The sequence below is a fragment of the Mesoplodon mirus genome (genome assembly GCF_964341445.2).
Source record: "Mesoplodon mirus genome assembly, chromosome: 6".
Classification (NCBI taxonomy): Eukaryota; Metazoa; Chordata; class Mammalia; order Artiodactyla; family Ziphiidae; genus Mesoplodon; species Mesoplodon mirus.
This window is the reverse complement of record NC_138982.1, coordinates 71,039,152-71,052,181: the sequence shown is the minus strand read 5'-3', so window position 1 is coordinate 71,052,181 and position 13,030 is coordinate 71,039,152. Positions and strand designations below refer to the sequence as shown.

At 37.3% G+C, this 13,030-nt stretch overlaps 1 protein-coding gene across 1 annotated transcript in view; it reads left to right on the top strand.

Moving 5' to 3' along the window:
* The window catches only part of LEKR1 (leucine, glutamate and lysine rich 1), a 270,778-nt gene that overhangs the window by 220,049 nt on the left and 37,699 nt on the right, over window positions 1-13,030 (top strand). The window contains exon 11 of the mRNA XM_082624460.1: window positions 10,454-10,547. Coding sequence (XP_082480586.1) covers window positions 10,454-10,547 — 94 coding nt within the window. The remainder of the gene's footprint in view (window positions 1-10,453; window positions 10,548-13,030) is intronic.

Here is a 13,030-nt window from a genome sequence, read left to right as displayed (position 1 = left end):
TTTTTAATTCAAAAATACTTTATTGCTAAAAAATGCTACCCACCATCTGAGTCTTCAGTAAGTAACATCAAAGATCACTGATCACAGATCATCATTACAGAATAATAATCATGAAAACTTTGAAATATTGCAAGACTTACCAAAATGTCACAGAGACACAAAGTGAGCAAATGCTGTTGGAAGAATGGCGCCACAAAGCCATTTGCTTGACTATGCCATTAATTTTGACAACTCTGAAAAATGGATACGTTTTTTTGGAATATAAACTACCCAGGTTCACTAAAATGAATAGATGAGCTGAATTTATAGTTTAAATTTTTCCCACAAAGAAAACTTCAGGCCCAGAAGGTTTCACTGGTGAATTTTATCAAGCATTTAAGGAAGAAATAGTATTAATTCTACTTAAACTCTTCCAGAAAATGAAAGAGGAATAGTTCTTAACTTACTTCATGAGGCCAGTATTACCCTGATACCAAAATCTGACAAAAGTATTACAAGCAAATTAACAGACCAACATCCCTCATGAGCACAGATGCAAAACTTCTAAACAAAATTTTAGCAAATTGAATCCAGCAACATAAAAAAGTAAAGAAATCATGAATGTGTGGAGTTTATCCCAAGAATGTAAGATTGGTTTAACATTCAAAAATCAATTATTGTTATTCAAAAAGTAAAAAAAAAACTCAATGATTATGTCAATAGAAACAAAACAGGCAGTTGGCAAAACAGAATGTTCATTCCTAATTAAAAAAAAATCTCAGCAAAGTAGAAATAGAGGAAAACTTTTTCAAATTGATATTGGGCATCTAAGAAAACTGACAGGTAACATCATACTTAATAGTGAGAGACTACATACTCTCCTCCTAAGATCGAGATCAAGAAAAAAACACCTGCTGTCATCAGTTCTGTTCAACATTGTGCTGAAAGTTTTAGTCAGTACAGTCAGGCAAGAAAAAGAAATAAAAGGCATCAGACTGGAAAGGAAGAAATAAAATTTTTTATTCACAGATGATATGCTCACTAACATAGAAAACCTCATGGAATCTACAAAAGGAGTTACTAGAACTAATCAGTGAGTTTGGCAAAAGGTTGCAGGAAAAAAAGTCAACATCCAAAACCCAAATTAATTTCTATATATTTGCACAGAACAATCAAAATTCAAAAAGCTGTATTTATCAAAATATTTCAAAACACATGAAATACTTAGGGATGAATCTGACAAATAATGTGCCAGACCTGTACACTGAAAACTACATAACACTGCTGAGATAAATTAAGAGGATCTAAATAAATGGAGAGATATACAATGTTCATGGAATAGAAGCCTCAATATTGTTAACAGTTATCCCCAAATTGATATATAGATTCAATGCAATCACAATCAAACCTCCAGCAAACATTTTTGTACAAATTAACAAGCTAATTTTAAAATTCATATGGAAATGCAAAGGACCTAGAATAATCAAAACAACTTTGAAAAAACTTTGAGGAGCCAAAAGATCAAAGTCACTACCTAATTTCAAGATTTATTGTAAAGCTACAAATAATCAAGACAGTGTGGTATTAATCTCAAGATAGACAAATAGATCAATGGAACAGAATAGAGAATCCAGAAATAGGCACACATGTATGGTTAATTGATTTTCTACATGGGTGCCAAAGCAGTTTATTGGAGAACACATAGTTTTTTTCACCATTGGTGCTGGAACAATTGTATATCCATATGTAAAAAATGAACTTTGATTCATACCGTGAAATGTATATAGAGAGATTAATTCAAAATAGATCCTAGATCTAAATATAAAACCTAAAATTATAAAACTTATAGGAGAAAATAGGAAACATATCTTTGTGACCTTGGATTAGGCAAAGATTTCTTAGATTCAACCCCAAAAGCCCAATCCATAAAAGAAAAAAACCCTGATAAATTGGAATTCATCAAAGTTAAAACTTCTGTTCTTTAAAAGGCACTGTTTAGTGAATGAAGACAAGCCATCGTCATAGATTTGCACAATATATATGTCATAAAGGACTTGTCTTCAGAATATATAAAGAACTTTAGAAACTCAGATGACCATAAACAACTGAATAAAAAATGAGCAAAAGATTTGAACAGACGCTTTACCAAAGACATACAGATGGCCATAAGCACATAAAAAAGATGTTTAACATCATTAGTCATTAGGGAAATGCAAATTAAAACCATAATGAGATACAACCACACACTTCTATTTTTTTATTGATTTTTTTTTTTTGGCCACACCTCACAGCACGTGGGATCTTAGTTCCCCGACGAGGGATGGAACCCATGCCCCCTGCTGTAGAAGCATGGAATCTTAACCACTGCACCGCCTGGGAAGTCCCACAAGCACACACTTTTAGAATGACTAAAATTAAAATGCCTGAACATACCAATTGTTGGCAAGTTGTGGAGAGACTGGAACTCTCATACTCTGCTGGTTGGAATGTAAAACAGTACAACTCTTTGGAAAACAGTATGGAGGTTTCTTAAAAAGTTCAACATACACTTACCTTGCTACTTAGCCATTTCACTCCTAGGTATTTACCCAAGAGAAATGAAGGGACATATCCATACAAATACTTGTACACAGATATTAATAGCCATATTTGTAATAGCCAAAAACTGTGAAACAACCTAAATGTCCATCAGCAGGTGAATGGATAAACAAATTGTGATATATCCATGTGACGAAATACTACTCAGCAAAAAATAATATTAATGAACTATTGATTCATGGTACAACATGGACAAATCTAAAGGGAATTATGCTAAATGAAAAATGCCAAACACACACAAAAGAATATACTGTATGGGGCTTCCCTGGTGGCGCAGTGATTGAGAGTCTGCCTGCTAATGCAGGGGACACGGGTTCGGGCCCTGGTCGGGAGGATCCCACATGCCGTGGAGCGACTAGGCCCATGAGCCACAACTACTGAGCCTGCGCATCTGGAGCCTGTGCTCCGCAAAAAGAGAGGCCGCGACAGTGAGAGGCCCGCGCACCACGATGAAGAGTGGCCCCCGCTTGCCGCAACAAGAGAAAGCCCTCGCACAGAAACGAAAACCCAACACAGCAAAAATAAGTAAATTAATAAACTCCTACCCCCAACATCTTCTTAAAAAAAAAAAAAAGAATATACTGTATGATATATAGAGAAGTTTTATAGAATTCTGAAAGTGCAAACTAATGTATAATGACAGAAAGCAAACTCTTGATTGCTGGGGGCAAGAGGGCAGGAGTGAGGGATTAAAAAAGGGCATAGGGAAACCTTGGGAGATGATGGATATATCATTATTTTGATTGCAGTGATGGTTTCACACACATATGTTTATGCATATGTCAAAACTCATCCAAGTGTATACTTTAAACATGTAGTTTACTGTTTTCAATTATATCTCAATAAATCTTTTTTTTTTTTAATTCTCTTGGAACGATTTCTCCTCCAAATCTTTTGTGGATAGGAAAGAAGTTGAGAAAACTGTCTCTCAACAGGGCAGAATTTCTAACCCCCTCTTCTGATGTGGCAAGGCTGTATGATGAAAAAAAAATTACATCTCAGAGAGGAAAGCCAGGAGCTACGGAGAAAAATTGATTGAGAAATCACTCCCAAGTGAAAGAACCACAGTCTAAGCAAGGAGTGTTCTCTACCTCCAGGATAGAAATCCTCACAGTCGTTTGCAGTAGGATTTCAGAGTTGTGATGGACTCCACCTGGTGCCAGGTGAATTACTGTGCACCTCCCGGTGAGAGGACTATACTATCCACACCTGATTCACATCAGACTTGGCCATTTGATTTGTTCTTGCCATTGAAATGGGAGAGGAGTGACATGCATTGATTCTGAGCAGAAACTTTAACAGATCCTGTTTTCACAATTTTTCTTTTCTATCACAAAAGCAGCATTCTCAGGTAAGAATTGCTCCTTGGGCTATATCCTGGAACAAAACATGCAGAGCAAAGCAGCAGATTACATATATCATGAGCAAAAAATAAACTGACCTTGTTAGCCTCTGGGATTACAGACATGTTGAGTTTTGGATGACTCTGAAATATAAAAGTAGAGCAGTCAGGTGAGAGTTGGAAACATGACTCAGATACTCAGAGAACAGATGTGAGCTGGAGATAAAATCTGGGAGTTGTCAGCAACTATTGCATTTTAACCATAGGCATGGATATGATCACTTAGAGAAAGAGTAGAGGGAGAGAAAAAAGAGGCCTCAGAACAAAGTGCTAAGGAACACCAAACATGTAATTGACGGCAAAGATGAGTCTGCAGAGGAGACAGGAATAGCCAAATATTTGGAAGAAAGCCAGAATTGAGGTGTTTTTTTTTTTTTTTTAATGTATTTATTTATTTATTTTTGGCTGCTTTAGGTCTTCGTTGCTGCACACAGGCTTTCTCTAGTTGAGGCGAATGGGGGCTACTCTTTGCGGCAGTGCGTGGGCCTCTCATTGCCGTGGCCTCTCATGCTGCCGAGCATGGGCTCTAGGCGCGTAGGCTTCAGTAGTTGAGGCATGCGGGCTCAGCAGTTGTGGCTCACGAGCTTAGTTGCTCCGCGGCATGTGGGATCTTCCTGGGCCAGGGATCGAACCCGTATCCCCTGCATTGGCAGGCTGACTCCCAACCACTGCGCCACCAGGAAAGCCCAGAATTGAGGTTTTAATGTAATCCCACTTTTACTGTCCTCATTCTTTGTTCCTTCTGCTTCACTTCCTTTCTCCAGCCTAGAGACTGCTGAGCAAGCATCAGAACCTGCTAGGTCCGCCTCACATTTTAAAAGATAAATCGTCCTTTTACAACATTGCTGGCTTTTGAGCACCATTTGGACAGGGACCCTGCCCTCATTCACCTCTGTCTCTCCAGGTACTGCCTTGTCCATAGTGTGCATAGTGGGCAGTAAACCCCACCCTGCTGCTCACTTGCCATTTTCCTCTCCTTGGTCTTTCCCTTTAATTCTCTTTTCTCTAGATACCCATTCTACTCTATGCTCAGGCTTTATCATTAATTGTTTTTATAAATACTGAGTAGTTACATAAAATGTTTAGATAGGTATAAAATATGAAGAACTACAATACAATGAATGCTCAATTTAGGAAAAGGAGCCTTACCATTAGTGTTGAAGTCCCTTGGTGCTTCTCCTTATTCCACCACATGGCATCCTCGCTCAGAGGTAACCACCAACCTGCATTTTGTGGTTCTCAGCAAACTAGGAAGAGATGGGAACTTCCTCAAACTGATAAAGAGCATCCACAAAAACCTACAGAAAACACCTGTTATTCCTTTGCTTCACTCTATAATTTTACCACGTATGTTTGTATTCCTAAAAAAAAATTAGATTTTATCTTCATGGAAATAAAATTATACTATATATATTAGTCAGTGATTTATTATTTGTGCTCAAGATTATGTCCGGGATTTTTTTCCATGATGTTACATGTAGCTGAAAATCATTCATTTCTTCATCTATATTATATTCTGAAGTATACCACAATTTAGTTATCTTTTCTGCTTAGCTATATTTCATAAATTTTGATGTGTAGAAATTTCATTATTGTTCAATTCTAAGTATTTTGAAGTATCAGTTATGATTTTTCATTTGACCCAAGAGTTATTCAGAAATACATTTTTTAAAAGTTCCAAATACATGGAGATATTTATCTTTTGTTACTGACGTTTCTTTGTTTTCAGAGAATATGGAATATAACAGTGCTGTTCAGTAGACGTATAATGTGAGCCACATATGTCACTTAAAAAAATTTAATTGCCATATTAGAAGAGTAAAAATAAACAGGTAAAAGTTATCTTAATTAATATATTTTACTTAACCCAATATGTAGGGTTAGGGTTAGGGTTAGGGTTTGGTTTTATCAAGGCTGTTTCTCTTAACTCATGAGTTTAGTTTATTTGCCATTATTCTGATTGTTACTTTAAGTTTTCTATCAATATTTCTCCCTCTTTTTCTACACTCTTTTCTCCTTTTGGGCCTTGGGCAGGGGCAATATTGTTGGAGTTTCTTTTATTTTCTTAGTGCATCTTCTTCTAATGGCATATTCTATTCTTTTAGTGGTTACTTCTGAGATTTTACCATGCATGCTTAATGAAGTCTAAAATTAATATCTCAGACTTCTCTTGAATAATGCAAACTTCTCTTGAATATCTCAGACTTCTCTTGAATAACACTGGAGCCCTGATAGTTGCCATCCTGCCATCCTATACTCTACATTTTTGTCTAGTGTTCTAGTTTTATCCTTTTGTTAGCCCCACTGATTACACACAATCAAAACTAATATTTTATACAGATGATATTTATTTACAAGTACTTACATACAGGGCTGGCTACATAATTTTCAGGCCCAGTGTAAAATGAAAACATGGAGCCCCTTCAAAAAAAGAAAGAAGCTTTTTCCTTTCCTTCACCATCTTTCTCTCAACTTGTCAGGGTCTTTTTTTGTTTGTTTGCTATTGAATCTTGTGCTCCCTTGGGCATGGAGAAATCGTAGCATGGATGCAGGCTCTCACAGGCACCCAAGGCCCTGTCCCAGACTCAGCCAAAAGGACACAAATGGCAGACCCAACATTCCTCATGCCTGTGCCCACTGAAGCAGAGGATGACAGCAGATGCTGGGCAAGGGTCAGGGAGCAAAGGTTTGAGAACCATCCTGGGGAGACAGGGAGGTGGCGAGAGGTAGGACTCTCTGTGAGCTGAGGCTCCAAGGCCCCAGCATGTGCTTGACTGTCCCATTAGACCTCACTTACAAAACACAGACCCAGAGATAAAGTTATTAAGAATTTCTCAGTGGTGACCACAGAGCATTAAATCTGAAACCCAGGGCCCCCTTCAGAACATGGGCCCCATACAGCTGTCTTGATCACACGCCCAAGAAGCCCTCCCTGCCTGTGTGTTTGCCAGTTCCTTTGCTCACCATTTTTTCTTGATCGTCTGACCTTCCTTCTGAGATCATAATCCTTCCTGCAAAACATATTTTTTAGAAGTCGTTTAGCTGGCAGTAAACACTCAGATTTTATTTTTCTGAGCATATTTTATTTCGGCCTCTTTCTGAAAGATAGTTTTGCTGGGTACCCAACTTCAGATGGATGGTTATTTTCTCATGGGATTTTTAATATATTATTTTGCTGTCTTTGGCCTTCCTTGTTTCTATTGGAGAATAAGCTTTCAATATGTTTCAGTTCCTTTGAAGACAGTATGTTTTATTTCCCCTCCAGCATCTTTTAAAATCTCTTTTTATTCCAATATTCTTCATTTTCACTACCAGGTGCCAGATATTAGATTTATTTTTATTTATCTTGCTTGGAATCCTTTGGGCTTCCTAGATTTATGGGTTGGTATTTTTCATCAATCTGTAATGTCCTTCCTCTGCCTTTCTCTCTCATTTGCTTCTGAAATGGTAAATAGAGAAATATTAGATCTTTTCACTCTGTCCTTCATATATCAACCTCTTTTATATTTTACATATTTTTGACATCATGTACTGCACCCTGTATAATTTCTTTGAATCTCCCTTTCAGTTTATTACTTCATTTTTAGCCGTGAATAATCTGCTATAGGACCATCTACTGAGTTTTTCATCTCACTTATTATATGCTTCATTTCTACAAGTTTGATGGTTCATTTCAGATTTCATTAGTCATTTAAATTAATCTTTTATTTCTTCCAACATATTGTACATCCTTATTTATATTCAATATCTGAAAATACTTTAGAATTTGTGGCTTTGATTATGCTATCATTTGTGTGTGCTCATTCTTCCTCTTACTAGCTTTAAAAAATAATAATTTTGTGATTCTTAAAATTATGGTCTCATAGGTCTTGAATTTTTATCTATAGGAATTCTCTGAGTTTCAAGCTGAAGATAGGTTTCTCCCAAACATATTGGTGTTTTTCCTACCAGGCGTCTGGAGGCAAGGTTATCCTAACACCATTGTAAGGTATCTCCTCAATATGAAGCTTTTTGGATCACTCAGGTAGTATGAATTCAGGATACAAACCTGCACTGGGATTGGCTTGTGTTTACAAATTCTTGTGGGAGATTTGTATTTTCCCCTCTACCTAGCACCAAACTTCAAAGCCGGAAATTTCTTTTTTGTTCCTTGAGAGGGGATGTTATTTGTATTTTACACATATTGGGTGTGAATTTCATATTCTTACATACAGTATGACAAAAATGCATCTGCATGTGTCACTCTTTGAGATGCAGTTTTATGCAGGTGAGTGTCCTCTCAAGCTCTTCCTTTCTCTCCTGACTCCAGTGCCCTTCATGGCTGTGAAATTTAATGCTCAAGTACATCAGATTTGGAAAGTACCTTCAAGGTGAGAATTGGCTTCAATGCTCTACATATTGTTGGGGTTCTTCCTTTTACTTCATTTTCTTAAACCATTAGTTTGGAATAATTTTGTATTTAAAGAAAAGTTACAGAGACAGTACAGAGAATTTGCTTCCCTCTGCTCCATTTTTCATAACCATGGCACATATGTAAAAACTAAGAAATTAATATGGGTATAATACAATTAACTAACTATAGACTTTATTCAAATTTCACTAGTTTTCCACTGATAACCTTTTTCTGTCCTTTCTCTTGATTTGTGTTTCCTGCATCTTCCTAACTTTTTGTCCAGATCACTGATGAATTTTAAGATTTTTTTTATAAGTGAAAAAAAAACTTTACTTATTTTCAGTAGGAAAGTTGTCAAAGTACCTAGTCTGACACAGTTCTGAAAAAAAAGTCTGGGGAGTTTTGTTCTTTTCAATCATTTTCCCTCAAATAATATTCATAATCCTGGTTACCAAGTTGATGTATCTTTATGTTCGTGTCCTTAAAATTTTCTAGCCTAGAAATGTTGGCACTATTTTTATTAAAAAATGTTTAATAATACTGTAAGAGTGAGATGAGAATAGAGATCAAGATAGATTGACAGTCTATTACAATACTCTTGGTGGGAAATAAAGTCAAGAACCTTAACTCTTAGTAGTCGGAAAGGAAGGGAAGAAATAGTTTGAGGTGCACCAAGGAGCAGAATACATAGAACTTGTTACTGAATGGATGTGGTAGAACAAGAAGAAGGAAAAGTCAGAGATGACTCAGGGATTTCAAGCTAAAGATTGTGACTGTTGAAGGTTTCAGAAGTCAAAAGGAAAGGCAAGACCGTTGGAGATGATGATGAATTTGTTTTTTGATGTGTGGAATCTTTGGTGTTGATGGCTCATCAGGGTGGAGATGTCTAACAGGCAGTTATAAATGAAAGTCACAAGTTTGAGAAAAAGGGTCAGAACTAAAGGGAAGAGGGTGATGATGGAAAACAAAGGGATTAGAAAGAGGAATAAGCAATGGAAAAGAATCACCTACACAGAAAATAAGAAGGGTTATGATGATTATAGAAGGGGGTGGAGGGACTCCCTGATCAACAGGCATACTTTTGCCACCACTTGTGATATTTAAAGTCTTAACTTCAGGGCCCCTGGAGAAATGTTCTCATGAATCTCCCACACTTACTTCCACCCAGAGGGTCACAAACTTAGCTTTAAGACCCAATTATGTGGGGACTTCTCTGGTGGCACAGTGGTTAAGAATCCACCTGCCAATGCAGGGGACATGGGAAGATCCCACATGCTGCGAAGCAACTAATCTCGTGTGCCACAACTACTGAGCCTGCGTGCCACAACTACTGAAGCCTGCGCACCTAGAGCTGGTGCTCTGCAACCGCAATGAGAAGCCCGCGCACCACAATGAAGAGTAGCCCCCACTAGCCACAACTAGAGAAAGCTCGTGTGCAGCAGCGAAGACCCAACACAGCCATAAATAAATAAATAAATAAATTTATTTTTAAAAGATCCAATTACGTGGATTAAAATAATAAAATGTTCTTTGTGTTTTCTCTCCTATTTTCTAGTATGTTTTGTACTATACCACATCTCAGATATTACCCTCTACTTAATTCAGTCTGTTCCTATTAGCACTTGAGATAAATAAAAGAAAAATAAATCTAGCAGGAACCACAAACGTGCTGATTTTGTGTCATATCCCAACACATTTTCCTTTTTTAAAGAAACAAAATATTACCTAGTGTTAGAATTTAGTCATAAACTTTAGAACCACAATGTATAGTATTTCATTATATTTGTAACTACACATATGTTGTTACTATTTCATGCAAAAATAAAAATATTACTTATTAAGCAAAAATTAAGCCTGAGAAAATACTTACCTTGTTGCCAGTGTTTTTAAATTGCTGTTAACAACAGTTAAAATAGTATGTAGTAGCAGTACACACACACACACATGTATATATATATATATATTTCTAAAGAGAAGAATAAACAGACTGAGTTGTGAAATAATCCCTGAGCCACAAACTGTAATTTAAGAAGGGTGTTAAGGGTGTGTCTTGACTCATTTGTTGTGTTTATGGTTTTCAGGGAATTGATGCTGATTTCACATCAGAAAAGCATGGAGCAGTTGCAGGAAACCCTTAGACAGAAGATGCTGAACGGTGATAACTGGAGGGAGAAGGTAACAATAATGTGGCTTTCAGCAGCATGTGTCTTATTTGTTTTTTAAAAATTCTGTCCATTTGCCAGACTACTTCAGATAGGTTTCTTTGCTTCTATGCACACCTTTGATTCTTTCTGGAATTTCCTAGAACAAACGTGCTTACAATATATGTTTTTTATAAAATATTAGACAAGTAGGAAGTTAAAACATAAGAATAGAATTTGAAATCTTATAAGATTAAGATAGCTGTTAGTTCTTATGTAAAAGCATAATTTTTACTTTTAAATATTTACCCTTTTTCCCATAAAATGACAGAATCTGCATTTGACTACATCCTTAAAAGCAGGGGAATATTAATTCATTCTTATGATTTCTCTGCTTTTAAGAAGATAATACAAGAGAATGAACAATGACTTAAAGTTATTCAGTTATAAACTTTTGGCAAATAAAATGAACAAGTGTTTAGCTCACTATTTACAAAGAAGATGTTTGCTTTTAGAGTATGAAAAAATTGCATTGACTTTTGTCTTTGGACTTTTCTATATTTTTCAAACTTTCAACAATGAGTATGTATTGCTTTCATAATTTTAAAGAATACAAATCATACTTTAAAAATTGTTAGCCCCTGCCTTCTCAGGCCTTGCACAGCTCTAGTCATTGAGGCTATAGACATCATCTCCCTGTCATAAACTTCTCACTTTTTGATTGATCCCTTGGCTTTATCATGCATACTGTGCTGAAACCTTCCAAGCTGTTTCTTTTCCCCCACCAGTACCTAATCCTAGCTCTAGCCTTCTGTCTTGGTTTTCTGATTATGTCTTACATGTGCATCTAGAACTAGAGCTGGCTACTGAAATTCAGATTGTTTGACTGAAGTCCCAACAACCTATTTGGTTATCATCAGATGCTTCTCTTTGGTGACTAGACCTTATAACTTGTAACCTCAAGCAACAATTGGTGGCCACCTTCAAACTAATGTCTCCACCTGGAATTCCCCACTTTTCCATCCACAGATGAAATCCTTTAGGTATTGTTGCTGGCTCAGGTTAATTCTAAATTTGTCACTTTCATTTCCAGTCTTCACACAGTTGGCCATACTCAACCGGTCTGGCCCTCTATAATTCAATCCCCCTTCCCTTATCCTTTGGGGACAGCACATTCAGGCTATAACAAAAATGATCTCTATAGCAAATGATCTCCATAGTTCCATATGGGCAACAATTAAAATTTGAGAATATGGACTAAAGTTGCTCTAAGTGTCTCATTCTTTTGTTTTATTTTATAGCATAGGCTTCTTTTTATTATAGATCTTTACTGCAGTATAATTGCTTCACAATACTGTGTTAGTCTCTGTCGTACAACAAAGTGAATCAGCCACATGCACACATACATCCCCACACCCCCTCCCCCCTAAGCCTCCCTCCCCCTCTCCACATCCCACCTCACTAGGTCATCACAAAGCACCAAGCTGATCTCCCTGTGCTATGCTGCTGCTTCCCACTAGCTAACTATTTTACATTCGGTAGTGTATATATGTCGATGCTACTCTCACTACACCCCAGCTTCCCCCTCCCTCCCTCCCGCCCATATCCTCAAGTCCACTCTCTATGTCTACGTCCTTATTCCTGCCCTGCCACTAGGTTCATCAGTACCATTTTTTTTTTTTTTTTTTTTTGCAGTACGTGGGCCTCTCACTGTTGTGGCCTCTCCCGTTGCGGAGCACAGGCTCTGGACGCACAGGCTCAGTGGCCATGGCTCACGGGCCCAGCCGTTCCGTGGCTATGTGGGATCTTCCTGGACCAGGGCACGAACCCGCGTCCCCTGCATCAGCAGGCGGACTCCCAACCACTGCGCCACCAGGGAAGCCCTTTTTTTTTTTTTTTTTTTTAGATTCCATATATATGCGTTAGCATATGGTATTTGTTTTTCTCTTTCTGACTTAGTTCCATGTCCTGGCTACTGTAAATAGTACTGCAATGAACATTGTGGTACATGTCTCTTTTTGAATTATGGTTTTCTCAGGGTATATGCCCAGCAGTGGGATTGCTGGGTCATATGATAATTCTATTTTTAGTTTTTTAAGGAACCTCCATACTGTTCTCCATAGTGGTTGTATCAATTTACATTCCCACCAACAGTGCAGGAGGGTTCCGTTTTCAACACACCCTTTTTTCTAGATTTTTTGATAATGGCCATTCTGACCGGTGTGAGGTGATACCTCATTGCAGTTTTGACTTGCATTTCTCTAATAATTAGTGATGTTGAGCACCTTTTCATGTGCCTCTTGGCCATCTGATGTCTTCCTTGGAGAAATGTCTATTTAGGTCTTCCGCCCATTTTTGGATTGGGTTGTTTGCTTTTTTGATATTGAGCTCCATGAGCTGTTCGTATATTTTGGAGATTAATCCTTTGTCTGTTGTTTCATTCGCAAATATTTTCTCCCATTCCGAGGGTTCTCTTTTCATCTTGCTTATGGTTTCCTTTGCTGTGCAAAAGCTTTT